The sequence below is a fragment of the Balaenoptera ricei genome, chromosome 15 (genome assembly GCF_028023285.1).
Source record: "Balaenoptera ricei isolate mBalRic1 chromosome 15, mBalRic1.hap2, whole genome shotgun sequence".
NCBI classification, from domain to species: Eukaryota; Metazoa; Chordata; class Mammalia; order Artiodactyla; family Balaenopteridae; genus Balaenoptera; species Balaenoptera ricei.
Window position 1 is genome coordinate 67,301,050 of NC_082653.1, and position 27,839 is coordinate 67,328,888.

The 27,839-nt window shown below is 42.8% G+C and overlaps 1 protein-coding gene and 1 long non-coding RNA gene across 4 annotated transcripts; both read right to left on the reverse strand.

Moving 5' to 3' along the window:
- Positions 1–2,999: 2,999 nt before the first annotated feature.
- Positions 3,000–23,169, reverse strand: CRYM (crystallin mu). 2 transcript variants are annotated; one of them, XM_059898991.1, is made up of 8 exons: positions 22,898–23,168; positions 22,232–22,385; positions 20,271–20,333; positions 16,959–17,060; positions 9,486–9,669; positions 5,962–6,083; positions 5,165–5,249; positions 3,000–3,345 (listed from the first exon to the last, which is right to left on the reverse strand). In XM_059898991.1, the coding sequence occupies exons 1-8, from the start codon at positions 23,065–23,067 to the stop codon at positions 3,281–3,283; spliced, it is 945 nt and encodes a 314-aa protein (XP_059754974.1). In that variant the 5' UTR covers positions 23,068–23,168; the 3' UTR covers positions 3,000–3,280. The 2 variants fall into 2 exon arrangements, with proteins under 2 accessions (XP_059754974.1, XP_059754975.1); XM_059898992.1 differs by lacking the exon at positions 16,959–17,060 and having other exon boundaries at positions 22,898–23,169.
- A 19-nt stretch (positions 23,170–23,188) lies between these two features.
- LOC132350018 (uncharacterized) lies at positions 23,189–27,223 on the reverse strand. Of its 2 annotated transcripts, none has more exons than XR_009497792.1 (3): positions 27,085–27,223; positions 25,212–25,449; positions 23,189–23,325 (listed from the first exon to the last, which is right to left on the reverse strand). It is a non-coding gene; the product is annotated as an uncharacterized LOC132350018 (long non-coding RNA). The 2 variants fall into 2 exon arrangements; XR_009497793.1 differs by having other exon boundaries at positions 23,308–23,349.
- Positions 27,224–27,839: the final 616 nt, after the last annotated feature.

The following is a 27,839-nucleotide window of genomic DNA, read 5'->3' on the forward strand; positions in this document are numbered from 1 at the left end:
TCACATAGAAGGCACTCAGAAAAAGTTTGTAGTGTCTCAGTCTTGCTCTATTAGTATGTCCTTATTGTAGATGCCAGGATCCTCTCTCCAAGTATCCCCCAGAATCTGCCTGATGAGACACTCATTGCTAGGATACAGGAGAAGTATAAGCCACTAGGAAAGTACTACTGTTAACAAAAAGGATGCTTTCCAGCAGTGCTTTGTACATCATTGTCAGAGGTAAAAATAATATAGAAAGCCTGACAATGTATTCTAGCAAATGAGAGGTGGCATAAAGAATTTTGAGCTGGCAACCAGCATTGCTACTTGGAAGATGATTGATAGAATAGTAAATGGAAAGGTACTCTTAGGGAAAATAAGAAAAGACAGGCCAGCAAAAATGTTACTGGAATTCAGCATTATAGGATTTAGTCCTGCTTCATGAGATTTGATTATTTCTAGTTGGAATTTGTCCATGTTGCCCTACTGGAGGGGTAGCAATTTGCTCAGAAATATGGGAAGGGGATGTTTGCCCAGCAGGACTGGAAGTTCTCACCAGGACCATCCATCCCATTGGACTTTATGTCAGTTCTGTGATGAGATAAAGGGATATGAATTTGAAGAACACCTCAAGCGAGTGTGTGTTCTGTGGTTTTTAAAACCTCACATAAAACTTCCTTAACATTGCTGGATTAAAAAGGAGAGAGCAAACATAATCCCTTTACATAATAACAGTGAATAACATAAAACACAGTGAGGCCAGAATGGGTTGTTAGAAGGTGTTTTGGTTTTTTTTTCCAATAGTTGCATTTTATTTTTATTAAGGTATCCCAGCTTATAGACTCCGTAGGCTCATCCACCATTCTCTGAATAACTCCTGTTCCATTTAAAGGGTAAATACTATATCGATGATTATTGCAAAGACTGGCTTAAAGTGTATGAACCAAACAGAATTACCTTTGGTCTTACATATCAAGGAGCAAAGGAGGCAAATTAAACGGTTCCAGCTCCTGGGAATTCTCCTATGCCCACTTCCCTAGCAGAAAAGCTAGGTTCTGCCCTACTACAATGTAAGGTCCTTTAGGACAGGGAATTTGCTCTGTCCTGTATTCACTGATATATCCCTTGTACCAAGTGCCAATCCATCACACAGCAGGTATTCAATAAATATTGCTGAACAACAGAATGTGATGCCTAGGCTGAAGGTGGGATGCAGATTACTCTGGTCTGTTGATTCCTATGATTCTGACCGACTTCAGTGGTTCACATGGCATTTGAGGTGGGTGGGCAATGTGAAATGGAAAAGAGTAACTTTGAAAGGCAAAAAACTTCTTATTGCAAAACTACTCTTGATCCATTTCCTGCCCTAACTCTAATATAGTTGGAGAGAGTCATCTGTGCTCTTTGGTGTGAGGACTATTTCTTTTCTGTTAGCAGCCTAGCATGAGTTATTGTAGGGACTCTTATGAATGAAAGAAGAAATCTATGAATAAATTAAGGCGCTTTTGATAATCTCATCGTCACACACCCTTCTCTACACATCCTTAGAGTTGTGACCATTAAGATCCCCAGAAAGACTCCATAGTCACTTGAGGTGTGCAGAGCAGATCACGTGGGTATTTTGTTCTAGCACAAAGGCTAGACAGTCTGGCAAACATGGTAAACTTTTGGGTAAGCTACCTACAGCACGAAGAGGACCTGCCAGGAGGAATTTGGGTAAGAAAACAAAGCAAAATAATATGCTTCTCTTTGCTGCTGACTTACAACCAGCCTAGGGATTGGAGAGGGAGTATTTGAATGGGTCTTTGACAGGACACGGACAACACAGCTCTGCTAGTGACCCAGGGGACCTGAGGAAAGCATTGCTGCACCTCAGTTTTCCCACCTGTAAGTTGAAGAGGTTGGACTGGATAATTCCTAATGGCCCTTCAACACTGATACTGTAGTGCACACCTGTAGATTTTGCCTACCCAATATACAGTCCTCCCCCTTTTTGGTAAGAGACCCCTTTCCTTTTGTTAGCTGATGTGGTCAGATGGGCTGATTGCACTGCTGACTTCAAGGGGGGTCATGTGACCCAGGCCTGGATAATAGGGGAATTAGATCCCCCTGGATGATGCAGTGGTTCAGGGATAAGCATATGGGCCTGACCTGGCCAAAGAGCATATTCCATTTCCTTTAGCCACTATGTTATGGATATGGGCATAGGTCCTAGATGGTCCGGTGTGTCTCCATTCTGAGACTTTTAACTGTTAAGGAAGAGAATGTCTATTTCTGCCAAGGTTGCTGAAGAGGACAGACTATGATTCAAGAGCTGCTGGCACCCATCCTGCCACTATCAGGGGAGAGCTTACTTGATAATGCAGCCAACACCGAAGAAAACAGAGCCAAGGAACAGAGAGAGCAAGACTGGGTCCTGATGACACTTGGACCCCCTGGATACATACAGCTATAGTTGAAACCAGTTACCTGTGTACTTCTTAATCATAAGAGCCAATGAATTCCATTCTTCACTCATTCATTCAACTTAAGGTAGTTTGAGTTGTGGTCTCTACCGATTGTGACTGAAGGAGTTCTGACCAATAGAGAAGCTCTGCTGTTCCTTGAAATTTCAATTATAAGAAGCCAGAAACAAAAGGCTACATAATATATGATTCCATTTATACGAATGTCCAGAAAAGGCAAATCCATAACAATAGAAAGTAGATTAGTGGTTGCCAGGGGCTGAGAAGAAGGGGGAATGGGGAATGACTGCTAATGGCTACTGGGTTTCTTTTTGGAGTGATGAAAATGCTGTGAAATTAGACAGTGGTGATGGTTGCACAACCCTGTGAATATACTAAAAAACATTGAATTATATACTTTAAACTGGTGGATTTTATGATATGTAAGTTGTATCTCAATTAATAAAATAGAAAAAATTTAACTATAGCCATCAGAGCTCCTGCAGGGAGTGAATGGGAGCCCTTGATCCCCTCACTTTCCTTGCTGTGAGGGATAGAAGTTACCAAAGCAAGAACTGCAGAATTGGAAAAAGCTTTATTTCAAGGAATTACAAAAGGCAGTGAAATACAGGGGAAAGGGAGTGCTAGTATAATCTGGCATAGCAGAGAATGGCCACTTAGTTTTGCTTTCTAACTACAAACACAAAAGGGGATCTCATTATTTAAGCTAAGACAGGATAAGCACAAAACTATAGATCACTTGGTACTGGGCTCCCTCATTTAATCTAGAGATTATGAGACAACTAGTTTAATACCCCTTGAGCTGTAGCATCCATTCAACACAAAGTTCCTTCGTTTTATTTACCAGATGACCAGGAATCGTACACAAGTTTGGCTGCAACCATGTCTTCCACCGCCATTCCTGGAATGGACAGAAATCTGGTTCACCTTTTGTCAGAGCAACTTTTCCTCAAACAGCCCAGGTCCCAGAACTGGCAGTCCCCTGATACAGTGTCCATCAGGGTAACAAGGACTGACGCCCAGAGGTGAGTTCAGGCTTGAAGTATTGGCAAAGGGCAGAACAAGGCAAGCAATGCCCACCAAAGAAATTTTACGTATCCTTCAGAGGTGAGTTCAGGGGTCAGAAAACTTTCTGTAAAGGGCCAGATGGTAAATATTTCAGGCTTTGCAGGCCAGTTACTCAACTCTGCCATTGGAGTGCAACGGCAGCCATAGACAACAGGGAAACAGATGAGCTTGACTGTTCTCCAAGAAAAGTTTCTTTATGGACACTCTAGTTTGAATTTCTTAAATTTTCACGTCACGAAATATTCTTAATTGTTTCCCCAATCATTTGAAAATGTAAAAACCATTTCACTTGTGGGCGGTACAAAAACAGGTGGTAGGTTGGGTTTAGCCCGTGGTCTGCAGTTTGTTGGAACCCCTGATCTAGTCCAAACCCTGAATCCTTCAGCAATGTCCCCTTTGTCTTATAGTTTTGGGCACATACCTTAACCTTGAATGGGCATATGTTCTTAAAGGCCAGGGGCCGGTTTTTATTAATTTTTGTAGCTACCACTGCACCCAGTATGGAGCTTGATACATAGCAGGTATTTAATATGCACCTGCTAGATGAACAGATGTGCCGATAAACCAGTCCCCAGAAGTGAGAAACTAAAAATTGCTCAGAAGTATAGAGCAGGGCTATGCAGTGCTGTGTCTCCTGAAGGGAGCCGGCTGACCTCTGATCTGCTAGGAACAATGAGACTTTCAGACCCAACTAGATCATTGTGATGTCTTTGAACCAGGCTCTAGATAAAGCTTATACTGTGTTTGCCTGTCTTTCTGTGCATGGGAGATTTAAAAAAAATATTTAACAGATGGCAAGGCATGGATACTGACTGATTGGCATGGGTGCTCTTAATACTCTGCCAGGCATTAAAGCTTTGGTTGCTTAATCATTAAAAAGTATGTAAGGTCTGGTGAGGCTGAGGGGCTCAGGGCAGCAAATATTTACCAACCGTTTTAAGAGTATTTCAATATTTTAGGTGTAGGAGCTGAATATTAGCTTTGTTACCATGTGTGTCCATTTCCTTAAATCTGGTGGGGTGGGAGAGCTGGGCTGAGGGGCAAACCAGCCACTGGGAGCCCCTTCTTTGTTGGGCTTCTGCCTGTGCTAACTCAGGTAGTAATGGGGCTCCCCACTGAAGACCTTCTTAAATCAGCAAGCAGAAAGGTAGGGAAGGAGGGGAAAAAAAGGTCTCAGGCTGTACTTCCTGTCTGGGTCTCTGTCAGGTTGGGGCTCCCTGCTATTTCTCTTAAGCTCCCTGTTTTTAAACATCTTTTTCTCCTGCCCTCCCACCTCTGAAGGATATCTTCTTCGGAGTGTCATTGTCTTAATGCTGACACTTGCTATGTGCACATTGTTTTGTACACACATCTCACTTAATTCTCACAAAAACTCCAGGGAACAGGTGGTGAGAAAACTGTGGCTCAGAGAGGTGAGGTCACCTGCCCAAGGACGCGTGTCCAGGGAGTGGCAGAGAAGGGAATCCAACCCAGGACTGCCCAGTTCCAGAGTTCATGGGCTTCACCACTATGCTGACGTAAATAATTGACCTGAGTAACAGACTTCACGATGCTTCAGCTGTGGGGCCTGCTGACTCATTCCTCTTCCCACCAGTGGGTAAACCTACCTTGTGCTCTGGTTAAGTTTGTGCCTTGGGAGCAATGGCTCTTACCCAAAGACTTGAACACCGTAGTCTTCTCACAGTGGGCTGGTTTCACTCCCTTTACCACTTCTCCCAGCTCAGCGAAGATCTTGGCCTGTCAAATGAACACACACTGACCCAGGCCATGGGGCTAATGTCTGCTCAGGGCCAGCTTCTGAAGCCAGGACAGGGTGTCCCTGAACTGGATAAGGGATAAACTAGATAAAAACACCTTTTGTAAACTGGATGATGTCAGGAAGGATGCCTCCCCCTTAAACCTTTTTTCTGGGGGATGGGGGGGGTGGGCGGGTACCATCTGCCTCTGTGATACTGTGATTGCAGAGATACAAATCTGTAGCCAGGGGAATGTCCTGCCAGGACACTGTCAGTGAGGAAATAGGCCTGTTCTTATCTGAACACTCATTTTGGCAGCCCCCTTCTTGCTTCTATGCCCTGATTACAAAAAAAAAAAGGCCAGAAAGTGGCCAACCTTAGTCCTAATTTGTTGGCCACATTGGGAAAGTTTCCGGGCTGTAACAGTCTCCTATCTTCCAATCCTACTGCTTTATAGGACAGCCCAGTCCAACAGAAAAGTCCATCAAGCTGCTCTCTTCAGGCAAAGGGGACAGGAAAACACGTCACCACATAATGGCCACATTATTCTGGACGGGGATTAGAAAAGGTTGAGAGATGTTTGGGAGTTGTCATCCCACAAAGAGGTAAGGGTTACTGAGGTCTGAAGCAGGCCAGACAGAAGGGGGTGTTAATGAAACCCTGGGATCCAGGTGAGGCCAGCCAGGCAACAGCCCACCAGAAAGGAGGCTCACCCCTGACAAGAGGACATCTCCAGACTCTTTCAGGGCGGCCTCCTGGGAATCCACATACAGCACAGCCTGTGTCATGAGCTCATCATCCAGCTCTCTCCAGTCAGGTCTGCTGGCGCCGATGGCTAAGAGACAGCAAAACAGACCCTGAGCCTAGAAAAGGTCACAAGGGATACCAAACACTCCAGAGAATGAAAGGGGTGGGGAAAAGGAGGTGACAGAGGACACATGGGAACAGATGTGGAATGCCTCACTTCCCCAGGCCAACTCCCTCCCAATCAACAAGACTGAATTCACTAATAAGAATGATACCCGGGCATTTTTTCCTTTCCATTTCATATCCATTCTCATTACTAAAAAAAGATTTCAAGGCAACTTAGCATTCATTTACTGTGTGCCTACTTTCTGTGGGATGTTTCACACATACTATTTATAGTCCTCACAAGCACACTTCACATCTGATTCCCATTTAAAAAGCACACAAAACTGAGGCTCAAAGAAATGGTGCATGCCAAGGTTACGTATCTAATAAGTGCATCTATAGCTCTGAGACAGTACGTGCCTTTCATGCTTCTCCCACTTATCAGGAACAGAGACTTCCTTACAAAACCCCTAAAACAGAGACATCACTTGGAGCTTACTCAGACCGCACACTCCTCTATCTTCTGTCTGTCTGCTTGCTCTTCAATCATTCCCATTCCTCACCCCCAACCACTTCTCTCTTAATTCACGAGAAAAGAGCCCAGTGTTAGGGTCAGAGAGAAGCCCCAATAAAGAGGAAACTGGCTGCACCCTGGCACCAAGGTTTCATATCCTCTGCAGAGCCCAGAACCATAATGATGAATTCAAGGAGTCATGACTCCTGGCACTGGGACACAGGAATACGCAGAGGCTGCAACCAAATGCCTGCAGGGCCAGGAAGGTAATGAAAATGAGCAGAACTGGTCAGAGGAAGTGGATTGGAAATGGTGGAGACTGAGGTACAGAGAAGAAAGCAGACCCTTCTAAAGGGGACAGTTATTGTTCAGCTCAAGCTAATTGTTGCCGTGTGAGAATGCAGGGCCACTGTTAGAAGGCCTCCCCTACCCCTGCTCCTTTTTTAAAAGAGAAGCAGGAAATCTATTTGCATGTGTTAGTTCTTGATTTTCAGAACACTCTATGGTCTGAAAAAAACACATCTGCTGGCTGGATCCAGCCCATGCCAGCCAGTCTTTGGAAACTGCTATAAAGCTTTATACAAATATAAGGCAGCATTTACAAGCCTTCTCTCACTGCCATCCAGTTTTTTCCACTTGTTCCCTCTCCTGCTGTTCTCCCTCACTCTAATTTTCAAAGAGAGTGATGTAAAAATGTCCATCTTGAAGGCTGTTTGTGTGAGAAGTTCTATAGAACAGAAGCACCAACTAATGAAGCTCATAAATAAATCATAAGCTGGTGGGAAAAACCCTAGCTTCTCAAGCCACCTCTTCTGATTGCACTTGTTCCCCCCAATCTGGAGCAGGGTGAATTCTCGAAGGGCTGCGTAAGGCCACTCAGGCTGATGGGGATGGTCCGGGTAGCAAAGGGAGGGGCTCGACTCGGGCTGGGCCTTGGCCTTCCTACAGTGGGGCGAGAATGGGTGAGGGTCAGACGCTGGCTGTTGGGCTGCGGAGATAGGATGAGGGACATGCAGGGGAGGTTGGAATTGGGCGTATCTTTAGCCAAGCTGTAAAGTAAGTAAAATCTGTTGTTGGTGTTTCCCTGTTGACTGCACTTATAACATACTTTTCTTAAGTATATTTAATGCCTCTGTGAATACATAAACCAATTTCGTCTTTAGGCTAGGGAAAGATACGAGATGGCTTGACTCAAAATCAAGTCAGCCCTTCCTGGAGAGAGACTCAAAGTGTGAGAGGGATCCAACATGAGGGAGAGTCTCTGTTGTTGGCTTTGAAGGTGGAGCGTCCACATGAAAAGGAATGTGGACAGCCTCTAGGAGCTGAGAGCAGCCCCAAGGAAAAGGGCACTTTTGTCCTACAACACAAGGAACCTGCCATGACCATGTGGGCTGGGAAGAAGACTCCGGGCTCTGGATGAGATTGCTGCCTGACCAACACCTTGATTTCATCCTTGTGTGAGCAGAGGACTTAGCTAACACATGCCCAGACTCCTAACCACAGAAACTGAGATAATAAATATGTGCTGTTTTAAGCTGGAAAAAAAAAAGAAAAAGCTGAAAAAATATTAAGTCAGTCTTGCTGAAGACTCAGCTCTTGTCCATTTCACCAAGAACTGGTTTCTCTTGATTCCCTAAGTCCTTCCAGAAATGGTCTTACTGTTCGAGTCTGGCTTTATGAACAGTAAGACCTACCCCCTGGACCCACATTCATAATACCAGTCCCACACAGGCTGAGACCTTCAATTTGCTATGGCCCATTCCTCAATCATACCACATTTTGTTTCCTTTATAGAACTTATCTTCAGCTGGAACTATCTAGCTCATCTATTTGTTTACTTGTTTGTTGTCTACCTCCCTTCTCTGGAATGTAAGCAGCGGGAAAGCAGTGATCTTGATTGCTGGTTTACTGTGGCATCCTCAGTATCTAGAACAGTGCCTGACACATGGTAGGGATTCAATACATATTTGTGAATGAACACATAATCATGATTCTTGGCCCTTGCACGTGTGTGCAGACATTTTAGATTTTGAGTTCACACTATGTGCTTGTCACTAAAACATGGGGCACTGATACCATGTTTAAATTCTTGAGTCTTCAATTGCTTGCTCATCAGAATCCAGTCTTCTTATTGAAAGATAACATAGGGTATCATTTAAGATCTTGGGCTCTGAGGGTGTATTACCTCAGTTCAAATCCCAGCTTTGCCTCTAAGAACCTCTGACTTTGGGCAAGTTTCTTAATCTTTCCATGCCTTGGTTTACCTACCTGTAAAATGGGGGTCATGATAATAATAGCTCCTACTTCATATGGTTGTTGTGAGGATTCAGTGATATAGTACATACAAAGAATTTAGAACAGCACTTGCAATAGTAAGTATTCAATATTGACCAGATCTTGTTATAACCCCCAGGGCCATTTGAGGATCTTCAGAGGCCCCGGGAACTCTTATGTTTAGAGTCCCAACCATCCTATCCCACATATTAAAAAGCATCCACATGTCACATTAAATGTCTTTTGTGTTGTAATTTTAAAAAATTTGTTTTTGTAATTCTAAGTGTTGTTAAAGAACAAGTGAGTCACTTGGCTTTTGTAATTTAAATTTCATGACATTTAAGAACTGAGCTATAATTGATCATTTGCTATAATGATACACTTTATAAAACTTTAATTAAATTTATTAGTTTCAGGTTTGTGAGTTTTGTTTCATATTTTGGAGTGAGTATCGTTTTTTTCAGGACTCAAATGTTTCTGAGGCCATTAAAAAGCTCAAACATTTTGCATGAGTAAAACAGCTCTGCATATGCAGCCCCCTTGGTCCAGCCAAGGGAGAGTCTGACCACCCAAGGCTCATGGAGCCACTCTGCTTACCATTGATGTGAGCCCCGGGCTTCACCCATTCACCAAACAAAATGGGCTCTGTTGCCATGGTGACTGTGACGATCACATCTGCCCCTGTCACAGCCTCCTGAACCGATGAACAGACCCGTACCTCTCCTTGCACTGTGTTCGCAAACTTCTCTGCATTTTCTTTGGTGCGGTTCCATATCCTCACCTTCATTGGGGGTAACAAGAGGGACATTGGTGCCATGATTATTTGGCTGTTTATGTTTCATTAAGCCCAGGGGTGCAAGGAAAAGTTGAACCACTCTGGGGTTAGGGCTGTAGTTACTTAAATCATTCCGTATGGTGAATGTACATTTGTCTGGGCCAGATATTTGAAAATGACCTTTCTCTATCCCATTCCCCTTTCAAGAAGGGGGGAGGTTTTTCACTTCTAGCTTGGGATACACAGCCTCAGTAGCTTAATAGCTACTATATAGCTTAATGATTAGCAGAGCAAGTTCTGGAGCTAGACAGGCTTAGAATCAATCCTTGCTCTGTCACTTACTGTTTCTGAAGTATATTTAACTTCATTCAGCCTAAGTTTTCATGTCTGTAAAATGCAATGATACAGGCAAAGTCAGTATCAAACTCACATTTTATGTTTGGGAGTCTGTAAAGGAGTCATAACAGGTATGAGATTCACAAACAGGATGTGCAGGCCTGTGCTTGGAATAGCTTGACCTCTGAAGGATATGAAGGGAATTAAAATTTGGAAGGGTTTCAAGAGTGAATGGTGCAGCAGAGTAGAAGACCAAGAGTAATAGCTACAGTGAGATTCCTGGGAAGCACTGGGGGGGAGAGGGTGGGTCATTGGCATCACCAGGAGGTGGGGACTTGCTAGCTTGCTTAACAGATTTTGATGTCTGTGGTGGCATCTGTCAGCCTTCAACTGAAAATAAAGCCTAAAGAATCTCTCATAAGGAAATATAATAAATATGGAAATAAATGTTATGTCTGAGTAAGTTCATTAACTAAGGTGAAAAACAATACAGTATGCCCATTTATAAGAGAATGGTTAACTATACCACCTTTCTAGATAGAAAAATATGAAATACTATACAAAAATTAAGTAATCTGGAAAAGTGATGGTGTTACAACATTCAGTGAAAATACAGTATATACAACCATGTATATCTAACATGATTAAAACTTTAAGAGGTTAATATTCAAAATATACAAAGAAATTATAAAATTTAATATTAAAAAATAAGCAACCTAATTTAAAAATGGGCAGAGGACCTGAATAAATATTTTTCCAAAGAAGACATACAAATGGGCAACAGACACATGAAAAGATGCTCAACGTCATTGGAACATAGGGAAATGCAAATCAAAACCACAATAAGATATCACCTCCATTTCCCTCAGCATGACGACTATCAGAATACAATAACAAGTGTTGGCAAGGATGTGGAGAAAAGGGAAATTGAGTTCACTGTTGGTGGGAATGGAAATTGGTGTAGTCACTATGGAAAACAGTATGGATGTTCCTCAAAAAACTAAGACTAGAACTACCATGAGAATTGCAGGACAAGATGGCAGAGTAGAAGGACCTGAGCTCACCTGCTCTCATGAAAACACCAAAATCACAACTAACTGCTGAACAACAAACAACAAAAAAGACTGGAACCTACCAAAAAACATATTCTACTTCCAAAGACAAACAGGAAGCCATAGCAAGAAGGTAGGAGGGGTGCATTCACGATACAATCAAATCCCATACCTGCTGGGTGGGTGATCCAAAACTGCAAAATAATTATACTGCAGAGATTCTCCCACAGGAGTGAGAGTTCTAAGCCCCGTGTCAGGCTGCCCAGTCTGGGGGTCTGGCATCGGGAGAAGGAGCCCTCAGAGAATTTGGCCGAAAGTGAGGGGATAGAAAAATATATTCCATGCAAACGGAAATCAAAAGAAAGCTGGAGTAGCAATACTCATATCAAACAAAATAGACTTTAAAATAAAGTCAGTTACAAGAGACAAAGAAGGACACTACACAATGATCAAGGGATCAATCCAAGAAGAAGATATAACAATTGTAAATATATATGCACCCAACATAGGAGCACCTCAATACATAAGGCAAACGCTAACAGCCATAAAAGGGGAAATTGACAGTAACACAGTAATAGTGGGGGACTTTAACACTCCACTTACATCAATGGACAGATCATCCAGACAGAAAATCAATAAGGAAACACAAGCCTTAAATGACACATTAGACCAGACACACTTAATTTATAGCTATAGAGCATTCCACCTGAAAGCAGCAGAATACACATTCTTCTCAAGTGCACATGGAACATTCTCAAGGACAGATCACATGCTGAGCAACAAAGCAAGCCTAGGTAAATTTAAGAAATTAAAATCATTTCAGGCATTTTTTCCTACCACAATGCTATGAGATTAGAAACCAACAAGGAAAAGAACTGTAAAAAACATAAACACGTGGAGGCTAAACAATATGCTACTAAACAAACACTGGATCACTAATGAAATCAAACAGGAAGTCAAAAAATACCTAGAGACAAATAAAAACAAAAACACGATGATCCAAAACCTATGGGATGCAGCAAAAGCAGTTCTAAGAGGGAAGTTTATAGCAATACAATCTTACCTCAAGAAACAAGAAAAATCTCAAATAAACAACCTAACCTTACACCTAAAGCAACCGAAGAAAAAAGACCAAATAAAATCCAAAGTTAGTAAAAGGAAAGAAATCATAAAGATCAGAGCAGCAATAAATGAAATAGAGTAGAAGAAAACAATAGAAAAGATCAATGAAACTAAAAGCTGGTTCTTTGAAAAGATAAACAAAATTCATAAACCTTTAGCCAGATTCATCAAGAAAAAAAGGGACAGGGCTCAAAGCAATAAAATTAGAAATGAAAAATGAGAAGTTACAACAGACACCACAGAAATACAAAGGATCATAAGAGACTGCTACAAGCAACTATATGCCAGTAAAATGGACAACCTAGGAGAAGTGGACAAATTTCCCAAAACTGAATCTGGAAGAAACAGAAAATATGAACAGACCAACCACAAGCCCTGAAATTGAAACTGTGATTAAAAAATCCCAACAAACAAAAAGTCCAGAACCTTATGGCTTCACAGGCAAATTCTATCAAACATTTAGAGAAGAGTTAACACCTATCCCTCTGAAAATATTCCAAAGAATTGCAGAGGAAGGAACACTAACAAACTTATTCTATGAGGCTACCATCACCCCGATATCAAAACCAGACAAAAATACCACAAAAAAAGAAAATTACAGGCCAATATCACTGATGAACATAGATACAAAAATCCTCAACAAAATACTAGCAAACTGAATCCACCAATACATTAAGGGTCATACACCATGATCAAGTGGGATTCATTCCTGGGATGCAAGGATTTTCAATATTTGCAAATCAATCAGTGTGATACACCACATTAACAAATTGAAGAGTGAAAATCATATGATCATCTCAATACATGCAGAAAAATCTTTTGACAAAATTCAACACCAATTTATGATAAAAACTCTCCAGAAAGTGAGCATAGAGGGACCATACCTCAACATAATAAAGGCCATATATGACAAACCACAGCTAACATCATACTCAACAGTGAAAAGCTGAAAGCATTTCCTCTAAGAACAGGAACAAGACAAAGGTGTCCACTCTCACCACCTTTATTCAACATAGTTTTGGAAGTCCTAGACACAGCAATCAGAGAAGAAAAAGAAATAAAAGGAATCCAAATTGGAAAAGAAGAAGTAAAACTGTCACTATTTGCAGATGACAGGATACTATACATAGAAAATTCTAAAGATGCTACAAGAAAACTACTAGAGCTCATCAATGAATTTGGTAAAGTTGCAGGATACAAAATTAACACACAGAAAGCTGTTGCATTTCTATACACTAACAACTAAAGATCAGAAAGAGAAATTAAGGAAACAATCCCATTCACCATTGCAGCAGAAAGAATAAAATACGTAGGAATAAACCTACCTAAAGAGGTAAAAGACCTGTACTCCAAAAACTATGACACTGATGAAAGAAATCAAAGATGACACAAACAGATGGAAAGATTACCATGTTCTTGGATTGGAAGAATCAATATTGTCAAAATGACTATACTACCCAAGGTAATCTACAAATTACCAATGGCATTTTTCACAGAACTAGAACAAAAAATTTTTTAATTTGTATGGAAACACCAAAGACCCTGAATAGCCAAAGCAATCCTGAGAAAGAAAAACAGTGCTGGCTCCCTGACTTCTGACTATACTACAAAGCTACAGTAATCAAAATACCATGGTATTGGCACAAAAACAGACACATAGATCAATGTAACAGGATAGACAGCCCAAAAATAAATGCACAGACCTATGGTCAATTAATCTCTGACAAAGGAGGCAAGAATATACAATGGAGAAAAGACAGTCTCTTCAATAAGTGGTGCTGGGAAAACTGGGCAGCTGCATGTAAAAAAATGAAATTAGAACATTCTCTAGCACCATACACAAAAATAAACTCAAAATGGATAAAGACCTAAATTTAAGACCAGATACTATAAAACTCTTAGAGGAAAACATAGGCAGAAAACTTTTTGATATAAATCACAGCAATAACTTTTGGATCCACTTCCTAGAGTAATGAAAATAAAAACAAAAATAAACAAATGGTACCTAATTAAACTTAAAAGCTTTTGCACATGAAAGTAAACCATAAACAAAACGAAAAGACAACCCACAGAATGGGAGAAAATATTTGCAAACGAAGTGACCAGCATGGGATTAATCTCCAAAATATACAAGCAGCTCATGCAGCTCAATATCAAAAACACAAACAACCCAATTAAAAAATGGGCAGATGATCGAAATAGACATTTCCCCAGGAAGACATACAGATGGCCAAAAAGCACATGAAAAGATGCTCAACATCGCTAATTATTAGAGAAATGTAAATCAAAAGTACCATGAGGTATCACCTCACACCGGTCAGAATGGCCATCATCAAAAAGTCCACAAACAACAAATGCTGGAGAGGGTGTGGAGAAAAGGGAACCCTCTTCCCTGGTGGGAATGTAAATTGATAAGCCACTATGGAAAACAGTATGGAGGTTCCTTAAAAAACTCAAAATAGAGCTACCATATGACCCAGCAATCCCACTACTGGGCACATACCCTGAGAAAACCATAATTCAAAAAGAGACATGTGGGCTTCCCTGGTGGCGCAGTGGTTGAGAATCTGCCTGCCAATGCAGGGGACACGAGTTCGAGCCCTGGTCTGGGAAGATCCCACATGCCGCGGAGCAACTAGGCCCGTGAGCCACAATTACTGAGCCTGCGCATCTGGAGCCTGTGCTCCGCAACAAGAGAGGCCGCGATAGTGAGAGGCCCGCGCACCGTGATGAAGAGTGGCCCCCACTTGCCACAACTGGAGAAAGCCCTCGCACAGGAACGAAGACCCAACACAGCCATAAATAAATAAATAAATAAAATTTAAAAAAAAAAAAAAAAAAAGAGACATGTACCACAATGTTCATTGCAGCACTGTGTCCTGGCTATTAATTTACAATAGCCAGGACATGGAAGCAACCTCAGTGTCCATCAACAGATGAATGGATAAAGATGATGTGGCACACATATACAATGGAATATTACTTGGCAATAAAAAGAAATGAAATTGAGTTATTTGTAGTGAGGTGGATGGACCTAGAGTCTGTCATACAGAGTGAAGTAAGTCAAAAAGAGAAAAACAAATACTTTATGCTAATGCATATATATGGAATCTAAAAAAAAAAAAAAGGTTCTGAAGAACCTAGGGGCAGGACAGGAATAAAGACACAGACGTAGAGAATGGACTTGAGGACACAGGGAGGGGGAAGGGTAAGCTGGGACAAAGTGAAAGAGCAACATTGACATATATACACTACCAAATGTAAAAGAGATAGCTAGTGGGAAGCACCTGCATAGCACAGGGAGATCAGCTCGGTGCTTTGTGACCACCTAGAGGGGTGGGATAGGGAGGGTGAGAAGGAGGGGCAAGAGGGAGGGGATATGGGGATATATGTATACGTATAGCTGATTCACTGTGTTATACAGCAGAACTAACACAACATTGTAAAATAAATAAATAAATAGCCTCCAATAAAGATGTTAAAAAAATAAATATACCCCAATAAAGATGTTAAATAAATAAATAAATAAACCACTTGTGGTGACTTCCAGAGGGGGGAGGGTTGGGGAATGGGTAAAATAGGTGAAGGGGATTAAGATGTACAGACTTCCAGTTTCAAAATAATTAAGTCATGGGGATATAATGTGCAGCATGGAGAATATAGTCAATAATATTGTAATAACTTTGGTGACAGATGGTAACTAGACTTATCATGGTGACCATTTCGAAATGTATATAAATATCGAATCACTATGATATACACCTGAAATTAATAAGATATCGTATGTCAATTATACTTTAATAAAAAAAGCAGAGAAAAACCATACAACTATGTTACAAAAAGCAAACGAGAGAGATTGGAAATGTTAACTACTTGTCTCTGAAAACAGATAAAAGGGAATTTTTCTTTTGTTTTCTTCATTACAGTCTTCGTTTCTCAAAGCAGAGGTATTATTTTTATCATAAGAAATCATACTTTAAATCTGCCCCACCCCTCTCACACACATAGAAAAAATAAACTAAAAGTAGCATCAAATGTATCAAAAATAATAGGAAGTGTGAGAAAGCCAGAATGGGGAAAAGTGGACTAACATCTAGGCTGCAGAAGGGGCATGCTGTGGCCTCCTGCTCTCTAGGCCTCATTCCCAGTTCCTGGATCCCTAAGCCTGAATACTTAAGGACCCCAGATTCTCCTAAGAGAAACAATAGAAAGGAGCCAAAAGAACACCTGAATGTATGTAATGGATATGACACAATCCTTTAAGTAACCGAGTAGGCTCTCTGCGTCCTGCGGCATACCCTGCAAACTGAGAAACTGGAGGAGGTGATTCAGGCCTTTCTCCCAACTCTTCACGTCCAGTGGGACTTCTGGGCAAGTCGTTAAAAGAATGATCTAGGGACTTCCCTGGTGGCGCAGTGGTTAAGAATCTGCCTGCCAATGCAGGGGACACAGGTTCGATCCCTGGTCTGGGAGGATCCCACATACCACAGAGCAACTAAGCCTGTGCGCCACAACTGCTGAAGCCCGCGCACCTAGAGCCTGTGCTCTGCAACAAGAGAAGCCACCACAATGAGAAGCCCGTGCACCACAGCAAAGACCCAACGCAGACAAAAATAAATAAATAAATAAATTTATTAAAAAAAAAAAAAAAAAAAAAAAGAATGGTCTAGATGGTGGGACTCGCAACCTGACAATTTCAGCATAACCCACACTGTAACAAAGGAGTACAGAGAAAGGTCGCTGCTGCTTCCTCCCAGCTTCCTCCACAACCCTCCCTGGACCTACCTCCTTAAAGGAGAACTGCTCTGTGAAGACCTCATAATGGCTATAAGCCTGGACGCCAGCTCCAAGGATACACAACACTTCACTGTTGGGGGGTTTCAAAAACTATTTGAGAGAAATGAGATAGAAAAGGTCAAGGGAGACTCTAGTAGCCAGGAGAAGATCAAATACAGTTTGAGAATCAGGTGAACTTCAAGACCTCTCAGGCAATCAAGGAGATGTCATTGTGTATTTCCGTTTCCACTCTGCAGAGTGGGGAGGGAGGGAAGGAGCCTTCATTGGATACCTAACATATGCCAGTGCTTAAGCCTCATGATCTCATTTAGTCCAGACAATTGACCCTATGAGCTAGATACTCCCATTGTTATCCTCCTCTTACAGATAAAGAAATTGAGGTCCAGAGAGGTTAAGTAACTTGCTCAGGGCCCTATGACTATTGAATGGCACAGTGGGGCTCTAAAACCACATCTTTCATTCTCCAAAGCCCACATGTTTTCTGCTGTGTTACCCCATCCCAGGGGCATGATAAGCCACACCTACTTCTCAGAGCTGTTAGTTGCTTCTGGAATCCATGAATCCTTGCGAGCTTAGGTTCTCAGCTATATTTGCTGTGCCCACTCTCTGTTGATCCTGACTCAGCCTCTGTCTTCCTTTAAAGAGGAATGTAGAGACGGCATTTGTGGCACCTGCTAAGGGTGTATGTGTGTCTTTATTTGCGAGTGAGGTTCTCTGATCAACTCTCCAGTAAAGTCTCTGATCACCCTGATAGATTTCACCACTTCACAGCACTTGTTTGTTTACAAATTTATTTTCCTGTACTGGTACGTAAGCCCCGTGAAAACAGAGACAGTCTTATTTGCACAGAATTGGCACATATCTACCATTACCTATAAGAAATAGAGCAGGGTTTCTTGACCTCAGCACTACTGATATTTGGGCTGGATAATTCTTTGTTGGCAGGTGGGTGGGCTGTCTTGTGCATTATAGGATGTTTAGCTGCATCCCTGGTCTCTGTCCATTAGCACCCCCTATGTCCTCAGTTGTGACAACCAAAACTGTCTCCAGACATTGCTAACTGTCTCTGGGGCAGCTGGCCAAATTGTTTTCAGTTAAGAACAACTGGCATTGAGGAATGACACCACTTGCTCCTCAAACCATCCATATTAAATAAGACCGTCTTCTGCCTTTCCTCTATTTCATTTAATACAAGTTGAGCTCCTTGCATCTGCTCTTTCTTACAATGCTAATTATTGAGATTCTAGAGTGCAACCTTAAAAATGAGAGTATTCTTAATTATTCATCACTTGCAAAAAGGAGTCTCAAATATTGGCAGGTGATTAGAGATGATGTCTCCTGTAGCTGCAGAAGGAGGGATACCATTTTGTGCCATCAACTATAGTTCAAAGAACCTTGATTTGAAAAGTTTTCAAAATGACAATATCCACAAGACTAGTAATCTTATGCTCCTGTCCAATAAGGAGAATTACGTAATTTTTCCTTAACTACATTTTTTTTTCTGTTCTCAGTTAATATGAATCTATTCTTGGAAGTGCACGTGGGCTTCAGAAATTGTTGCAGTATCCTGTAAAGTATCCTTTAACCTATGATAGAAGAATTAACCTGGTTGATCATCAGAATCAACCAGATACCATAAAAAACCGAAACACCTAGTTTCTTAGGCCCTACCCTCAGCGATTTCAATTCAGTGGTTTTGGGAATCTGAGTTTTAAAAAAAAAATTCCCCAGATGCTGCTGCTGCTGCGTAGCCTGGGTTGGAAACTACTGATCTGGGACAAGAAGACCCACAGCTACCTGGGTTGTCTGACTACAGGAAACCCTAGACTCCGTTTCCTTCTGCACAAAATGAGGCCAGTAATACTTGCTCTGCCTTCCTCCCAGAAATCCAAAAATAAAGCAAGACAATGGTTTGGAAATTATTTTGGAAAAGATCAAAGTCCTTTTCAAATGTAGGGCAGTATTGTTAGAGTCCCACTGTTCCTAAGTTACCAGGGAACATACCTCAGAGTCCCTTGATCATTTCAATCTGAATTGGGTCTGGATATAATTTTTCGAAGCCAGCTCATCAAGCTGCACACTGTAGTCTACTCCCTTCCTATATAATTACCAGATTTATCCCCACAGTCTTCCCTCCCCATCATGTGTTTAGAAGACCTTAACACACTCACAATTTGAACACCTGGTCTTTGCTCCTCCAACCCTCCGACAGACCCCACATTTCCTTTATGTTTAGGCCTCATACACCAGCATTCCCAGACCTTTAATGTGAAAGATTCCAGCCTTTAACTGTTCCTACAGATACCTCGTCTTCTTAACCCTAGCCTCTAAAAATACTGTTCTTCCTGTAGGACGCCCTTGCACTGCTTAGAAACATCATCACCTCTATCACTTGCTTTTCCTTCTGCCTGGAGAGCTCCTCCCCTCTTCCTGTTTCACTCACTTACTTCTTTTTCGGTCTTTACTAAAATATCACCTTCCCAGTGAGGTCTTTCCTCGATAACTTAAAATATCACCCCTTCCCAATACTCTCAATTCTGCTTTATTTTCATCCTTCTAGCTGGTGGCGGGGGTGGGAGTGTTATTTTTTTAAAGCAAGTCCTAGCCTATTAGTAAACTCAAAAGGGGTTTGTTGTTGGTTAATTATTTTTTAGCAAATCATACTATGTATTTTACTTTTTATTTTATTTATTGTCTCACCTCCCCTCTGCATGTAACTCTCCGTTTCGTGCACTGCCACATCTCTGACATTTAGAACAGTGCCTGATATGTGGTAGGATCTCAGTCAGTACTTGCTGAATGGATACATTTGTGTGGCTTGTATCTGTTTATCTCCCCCTCTGCTTCTTGTGCAGTACTGACTCTGGCCTATGGGGCAACCACACTGATTTGCCAGGAGCAGTGTGGTAGAGGGAAAAGAAAGCAGTCCTGCGAGTCAGAGAGGTCAAGTTTTAAATTCTTGCTCTGCCACTTGTTAGCTGTGTGACCCTGATCAACTCACACAACCTCTCTGAGCCATATTCCTTATACCTGGCAAATGGAGATAATCATATCTACTTTGCAAGGTTGGTGTGAAGATCAGGAATAGCACATGTGAGGTACCTGGAATCTTGGGCTCATTAAATGGTAGCCAATCATTTGGTGAATCACTGTGCTCAGCTGACATCCCATATTTGGCATATGAAGTTCCAGCTATGTCCAGAGAAGATCAAAATGAGTTCCTCACTTCTACCTTAGACATTCAAACTTGAGACACTCAATCCCACCCACCAGCTCAGCACAGCCAGGCACTAATCTCACCTTGGTGGCGATGGCAGACACTGCAGCTGTTCTCTTTGCAGTTATGACATTTCCATCCATGACCTTGGAGGAAAGGAGAGATAGTGAACAAGGGGCACCCTTATCCACCACTTACGCAGAGAGAAGATGCTCTAAAGAGTTAGCCCTAGGAAGCATCATAATAGTCTATAAAGGGAATGTTTTGCCTGGATCCAATTCCTCCACTTATAAGAAATGCAACTTTGAAAAAATATCTTAATCTTTAAGCACCGGTTTCCTACCTGTAAAAACAAAGATAATGACAACCATTCAGAGGGTTTTTGTGAAGATTAAATGCACTGACATACATGAAAACATCTAGCATATGGCGAGCCCTCAAGAATTGCCCATTTGCTTTACTTGCCCTGGGATTCTCAAAACATCAAATTAAGGAGAAACTTCAGGAGTAAGAGTAAGTCACCTGACACCTATGCAAGGGCCCTGAAACGCTATCTCAGTGGCTCTCAACTCCTCCTGCACATGTGGGGAGGTTTGTGAAGATACAGATGCCCAGACATGACCCTTAGGTTGACTGAATCTGAACACTAGGGATGGGACCCAGACATCGTTGTTTTTAAAAGCTCCCCATGTGATTCTGAATTACGCCTGAATTACTACCATCCTTTGCACTGTTCTCTGTTTATATTAATCATCTCAATTGGTCCTCACCAAATAGTATCAGTATTCTCATTTTATGGAAAAGGAAGTGAATTGCTTGGCTACTGATCGGATTCAGGAAGAATCTCAGGCCTTGTCATTTAATTCCAAAGCCTGAGGTGGTCCCAGTTTCCTGGGGAAGCACTGTTGGTAGGTAGTATGGATGCCATTTCCATTGGATGAGCAGAGACTTGGAAGAGCTAAATACTCTTTTCAGGGGAGTAATAAATGGCCAGCTTCCTTGGGGAACCAGAAATTCTGAGAAGGAGAGTCTAAGGATCCAGGGGTGGTTTGGGTAGAATTAAGGAGTCTGTCCCTGATGAGGACTCAACTGGCTGGCCTCAGAGCCAGGCTGGAGGGCACAGAGCACTTTCACTAACCAGTTGTGTGACCTCAAGCAAAGTAACTCTAATACTCTGAGCCTCAGGAACCTCAAAAGAAAGTGGGTGGGGAGGTGAGGGTGTAGTAAAAACTCCCACAGAGGAGTGTTGTCAGAATTGAAGGAGATCAATTTCTCCTGCCTGGCACATGATAAGTGCTCAGTAAGCAGCAGTGAGAAAGGCAGTAGAGCATAGTCTTAAGACAGTATAGGCCTTGGACTTACACAGAGTAGGTCTGAAGTCCATCCATGCCACAATTAGCTATGTAAATTTTGGTAAGTTTGGCATAGTTGCTCTATGACTCAGTTTTCTCATCTGCAAAATGGAGGTAATAAATTTACTTACCTCACAGAGTGGTTCTAAGTATTAAGATAATTAACACATATACAAAGTATTTAGAACAGTGCCTGACACACACAAAATGCTTAATAAATATGGACTACTACTACTTTTTGATATTATCATTAAATGTTAAAACAGGTCATTGTGTACCCCTTAGAAAAAAACTACCAGGTATTAGAGAGCACCCCTACTCTGTAACTAATGCAACTCCACATTGCAGCGATTCACTAAATAAACGTTTCCTTGGCTACTGGGTTTGTGCAAGCTGTATATTTGGAGTAACCGCTATAGGACAAGAACATTACAAGAATGACGAGATTATTACTTCCACACTGTCACACACTCAAAGCAGCAGTGGGCTCTGGTGCTGGGTTACGCATCCTTAGGCAGTCCTGGAATCAGATACACAGTCACAGATAACCTTCACTGTCACTGGCATCCAGTCCTCAGAGAGGGTCATGTGTGGTCACATTCAAAACTCCCCCTGGTCAACAGAGAACTAACTTCTGAGCCTTGCTCTGTGCACAGGGGCCCTGACCCACCCCTGGGCAGGGAGTTGCTCACCGCCAGAAGGGAGCCATCGCTCGGCTGGAAGAGAAGCACAGTGGCCTGATGGGAGGGGACAGTGGAGGTGGTGCTGTGGCCCTCATAGAAGGTGACCAACTTGGTGGTCAGGGCGTCCTCTGCTGCACTGTAGGCGGGCATGACCCCCAGGAAACTACAAGAAGAGAGGGAGCAGCTTCAACCCCTTCCGGTCAATGCTGAGGTACCCTATCAAGTCCCCATGTCCCTTCCTTTCTCTTGCCTCGTTCAGTGCCCTACTGGTCTTCTCCCTCGTGCCCCCCCCCCCACCGCCCCATCCCTCTGCCATTCCCTCTGGCAGTATGCTGAGTATGTTCAAGAGTCCGGCTCTGGATGAGAAAAATCACCCCAGTTCTGCCACTTACTAGCTGCGTGGCCTTGGGTAATTCACTTCACCTCTTTGAGTCTCGGTTTTCCCATCAGTAAATGCTGCATCAATACCTACCTATATATGGAGTGTGTTGAATTAAACAAGGTAATTCCTGTAAAGCGCCCACTTGGCACCGTGGGTTGCACAAATCAGGTGGGAGCTGTTATTAGCAGTGGTTAGGTAAGCCCTCCCTTCCTTCCTCCCGCTGCTTCCCTTCTCACCCCTCCTCTTCCTCCTGTCCAGTTTCTCCAGCCCCTGGCCCGGCCTTCCTCACTCACCCCCTGTGCTTGGCCACGGGCACCACGGTGCGCACCGGCTGCATGACCCCTCCGTCGGGGCCGCTGGAGAAGTTGGCCAGAGCCACCTCCAGAGGCGGGATGAGTAGGCTGGAGCTGCGGAGGTGGTCCTGCACATCTGCCGCGCTCAGGAACGCTGGCACAGAGCTCATGTCGCCGCCGGCCTTCTACCTCCGCGAGCTCACGGGGATCCGCGCTTCCAGCGCTGCGCCCTATGCGAGAGCGCCCAGGGCGCGCTGCCGCCTACAGGTCACCGCCCAGCTCCGGGGGCGGAGCAAAGCCGGTTTCCTCCAACCCCTATCCGCAGGGGTGGGCGAGCTGGGTCCCCTCCAGACACAGGTTCCCCAAGATTGGAGTTGAGGCGGCGGGCTGGCTGGGAGTTGGTATTCTTGGGTCCACTTTCTCGATTCCTGTAGTTAGCTGTAGTCACATTCCTTGCAAAACATGTTAGTTTGGCGCCCTACCTTCCTCCCTCCCCACCAACTCCACTATTTGCTGTCTAGGTCCTGCTGCCTGGGAAAGAGGAGACAGAGGAGATGGGGGCAAGCAATGATGGGCTCCCTTATTTCTTAAATTATTGCCTGCTTTTTAGGAGCTCTTAGATGAAAGGAGATAGAAGGTTATTAAAAAACATTTTCCTTTCAATTCTGTCCCCATCTGGAGCCTCTTATCCCAACCTCCCTCCCACCCCTACCCCATCCCCACCCCCAGATCCCAGGCTGTTGACCGCTTCGAGTGCACAGTATTCTCCTGGGCTAATTAATTGAACTAACCTTCACATTTAGAAAAGGGGGAAGTTCCCAGGACAAGATATAATGCCCTTAGTCACAAATCGCCAAATGCATAAGATGTCATGTCAGCAGAGGAGTTGGGATCTGCCCTTGAAGTGAGACTCCAGAACTCTACCCCTAGCCATTAGGCTACATTGGCAGAGAGGGTGGAAGAGGGCATTTCGGGCCAGGTTAAACCCAGGGGTGGAAGGAATGTTGTCTCCTCCTTGAGAACAGTGTCTTGCCAGACAGAGTTGGATCGGAACCAGGGACTGATATCTAGGAGCACCAAGACATAAAACTGGGATGCTTCTTGAAGTCAAGCAGCTAAGAAGGGTGATTCTTTGGAAGGGAATTACATGGTTAAAGAGATTAAACATTTAGATAGAAGGGTCTTGTACCAATGCAGAGGGTGAAACAAATGAGCAAGAGTGTAGCCTGGGAGACAGGTCAGGAGACTCCAGTGCATAAGTTGTGCTCCCCTGATATTTTCACTGGGAGCTACATAGGGCACTTCTTAGGAAATGGTCACATCATAATGAAAGACAGTGTTGTAAGTGTCAAAATATGTACCAATGAAATAATAAATAGCATGTAATGTACTTAGCACAGTGCTTGGCACAGAGTAGCCACATAATAAATGAAAACCTCTTATATCATCAAAACACAGAGAAGATGTGGTGGTGGTTGGAAAAGCTTATTTCAATTACACAAATTTGTTTCTTCAGTTCACCATCCTTAGAAGTGCAGGCCCAGGGCTGCTGGGATTGCGAAGTGTTTACGGCTCATTATTTGTGTTGTTATAATTATTATGATGTAACGTTTATTGGGTTTAAAAAATGACAGAGGAATAAAGAAAATAGCAGTGTGTCTCATTATTCTTGAGGAAAAAAAAGCAAAACCAAATACTCACCAACTAAAAGAGAAATGAAATAGGAAAGCCAGATGGTTTTTTGTTTGTTTGTTTCCATTGTGTATTTAAAAATTGAGCCCTGGTCAAGTAGAAAGCTTTTGTATTTGTTTCTAGCAAATCCTGTAGGAACAGGACTAGTCTGTAAATCACCTCAAATCGTGTTCCTTATAAAGCTTTGCGTACCATCACCCAGGCCCTCACTAAAGTAGCGCTGGGAAAATTGGTCTTGATTGAATTAATTCTGTTGGGACTGGAGACCCAGGGAACTAACTGGTCCCAAGTATCCAGAGCCTTTCCAAAATGAAAGTTATGCAATATGCAATATCTGGTTAGGGTCAGGAGTTGTACAACCTGGGCAGGTAGAAGGGAATTCTTAGGTGATCACATATGCTAGGAGTCCAACTGCCAGGTTCTGTTGAAGCTCTAATACCTCCTTGAGATCTCTTTTATTATTTACTTTAAATATATTGTTTTAAAATATTTACTACTCTTTTTAGCTTCACTAGGAGCAAAATTAGCCTGCTATTGTAGTTTAATATGCTATTTCAATCATTTTGAATTTGCATCAAAACAAATGCATGATTATTCAAAAGACAGTAGGTCTGTGAGTCACCTCAAATCATCTTCCTCATACGGCTTTCGGTGAGATCACCCAGGTCCTCAGCAAAGTTTTAGCTGCCAAACATGGTGGTCTGGTTTTAGCTCAAGGGTCTGGAAAGAAGTCATCATAAAAGGGGAGGGCAGCCTTCTTCCTCCTTCCCAGCCTGGTGGTAGCAGCAGTGGTTCTGGGGAGGCTGGTTGGAATTCCAGGGGAGCAGCACGGGTCTGGTGGCCAACTGTAGAGCAATGATCTAGAATATAGGTTAGAAGCTGTTTTGCAGTGTGGAATGACAGCAGATTAACCAGTGTACAACAAACACTGGCCCAAATGCTCCAGAGGGAGGGGGGTTGCTGGTGCCACACCACTTGGCTGGGCTATGGAGTTAGCATACTTTTGTATAACATGTAAATAAATACCTTTCTAGGCTTAGTTTACAAGGAGCTTCCATGGAAATTATCGTATTTTTTTTTTTAACTCATTGATGTGATACATTGTATGAGCAGATATCCTAACATCTCAATTTGTTTCTAAGGTTTTTATTGGCGTTCTAATGCTTTGGAGATGAAATCCCTACCAAGTCATTTCCAGGTAGAGGATTAGGAACTTTGTACTTTGTGATTCCCAAGTAAGGGCTCTGTGGTCAGCCAGTTTGGATTTGAATCCTAGTTCTGCCACTGTACATGCTGGATGACCTTAAACAAGAGATTTAACCACTCTGATCCTGTTTCCTGCACTGTAAAATCAGATAGTATTAGTAATATTAGAACCAACCTCCTAGAGCTGTGGTGAGGCATAAATGAAATCATTTTGTGAAGTGTTTAGCTGGTAGGTGTTTAATAAGTATTATATTATATAAGTATTATTGATGCTTTTTAGTTTATATTATTAAAATAATAAAACTACTATTAGCAGTAATGACTTAATAGAAAGAATATTAATAAACTTATTAGTAATGTAGGGGCCAGTAACCAGGATGCTGGTGTAACTCTTCCTTCCCTGCCCTCCAGTGAGACCTTGTGCTGGGACACGCCTAGAGGGTTTACAGGCCCCTGTGCCTGCACCTCTGGAAGTTCCTTGCTAAGCCTCCACGGACTCTGGGGAGAAGGTGGCCACTTGCACTTCCCTACCCTTCCCTACTGCCACTACCACACTGAAGCTGACAGTGGGGCAGGGCTGTCACTAGGGTGAGGCAAGCACAGTGACTGAAGTACTCACTTCCAGCGCAAAATTTAGGGACATACTCAGAACTCAAGATACTCAGTACTGAAGATTAAAAAAAATTTTTAAATGTAATATTGCAAAAAAAAACACTAAAAAAATTCCATGATAACCAAACTACCAAAATTTTAAATAATGCTAGGATCAGGATTACTGATTTTTCCTTTTGTTTTAGCCTCCCATATAGCACCTCATGGTACTTTTAAGTTTTTTATTTTGAAAAATTTTTTTAATGTCATATTAAAGTATTTATCTTGCTTATTGAGTTGGTTTCCCCTTAAACAGGCAGGCAAGGCATCCTGGTTACTGGCCCCTACATTACTAATAAGTTTATTAATATTCTTTCTATTAAGTCATTACTACTAATAGTAGTTTCATTATTTTAATAATGCCAAGGCAAGTGTCTCACTCCTCTCACTCCTAGTCTCTGTCTTCGGGAAGTGGGGGACTGTGTGGTGGGCCAGGAGGAGCAAGTGGTAAAATACTGGGGAAACCTGAGACAGGTGGGTTGGGCGAGCCAGGAGCTGGCAGGTTGTCCGGAAGGTAGGGGCTCCAGGGTCCGTGGGCGGGAAAGGGGCCGAGGCAGCGCTTGCTGGGTCCTCCCGCCCGCTTGGTACGGGGTCGGGCCTCGCCTTTGAGGGGTCCGCACGGGGCAGAGGCTGCAAACCTGTCCGCGGGGCCGCCGGCGGGGCGATCGGGGAAAGCGTTGGCAGGAGGTACCGCGCTGGGTCGACTGGCGCCCCTCAACGGCGGGGCAGAGGCAGGTTACCACAGGCCTCGGCCGTGAGTGTACGGACCTCCTCGCCCTTCCTCCTCCTCCCTAAACCCTCCTAATCGGGATGCTCCGCCTACCCCCCGTCCGCCTTCCAGCCCAGGAGCGTGCTTCCTCCCCTCCCCCCGCCCCTCCCCCCCCCCCCCCCCCCCGCCCCAACGCCCTACAAACACGCAAAAACCCACTAGGGACTTAGAGTTAATTTTTAACTGTTTTTATTTTTTATTTTGGTTGTAACAGTGATTAGAAGGAAGGTTTTGGGAGGTTCAGTCAGCTTTAATTTTAATTTGACTTCAGACAAATGAGTTGACCTCTGAATCTCAGCTATTAGGTAGGAATATCATTTTACCCATCCCATAGGATTTTTCTTTTTTAAAAAAATTGAGGTAAAATTCACCATTTTAAAGTATTAGAATTCAGTGGCTTTTATTACATTCACAATGCTGTGAAACTGTCACCACTCATTCCAGAACATTTTAATCTTCCCTAAAATAAACCCTGTACTCATAGGCAGTCATTCCTCATTCCCCATTATTTCCACCCACTGGCAACCACAAATCGGCTTTCTGTCTGTATGGATTTGCCAATTCTGGGCATTTCTTTTGTGGATGGAAATAATCAATAAGCCAATTAGAGTCAAATTGAGGATG

Bases quoted from the DNA above. Each gene is read 5' to 3' on its own strand.
- CRYM (XM_059898991.1), bottom strand. From the start codon at position 23,067: ATGAGCTCTGTGCCAGCGTTCCTGAGCGCGGCAGATGTGCAGGACCAC. The intron at 22,386-22,897 runs GTGAGTGAGGAA...CTCTTCTTGTAG, and splicing joins CCCGTGGCCAAGCACAGGGG to TTTCCTGGGGGTCATGCCCG. The intron at 9,670-16,958 runs GTAGGTCCAGGG...CCCCCAATGAAG, and splicing joins AGCAGTTCTCCTTTAAGGAG to GTGAGGATATGGAACCGCAC.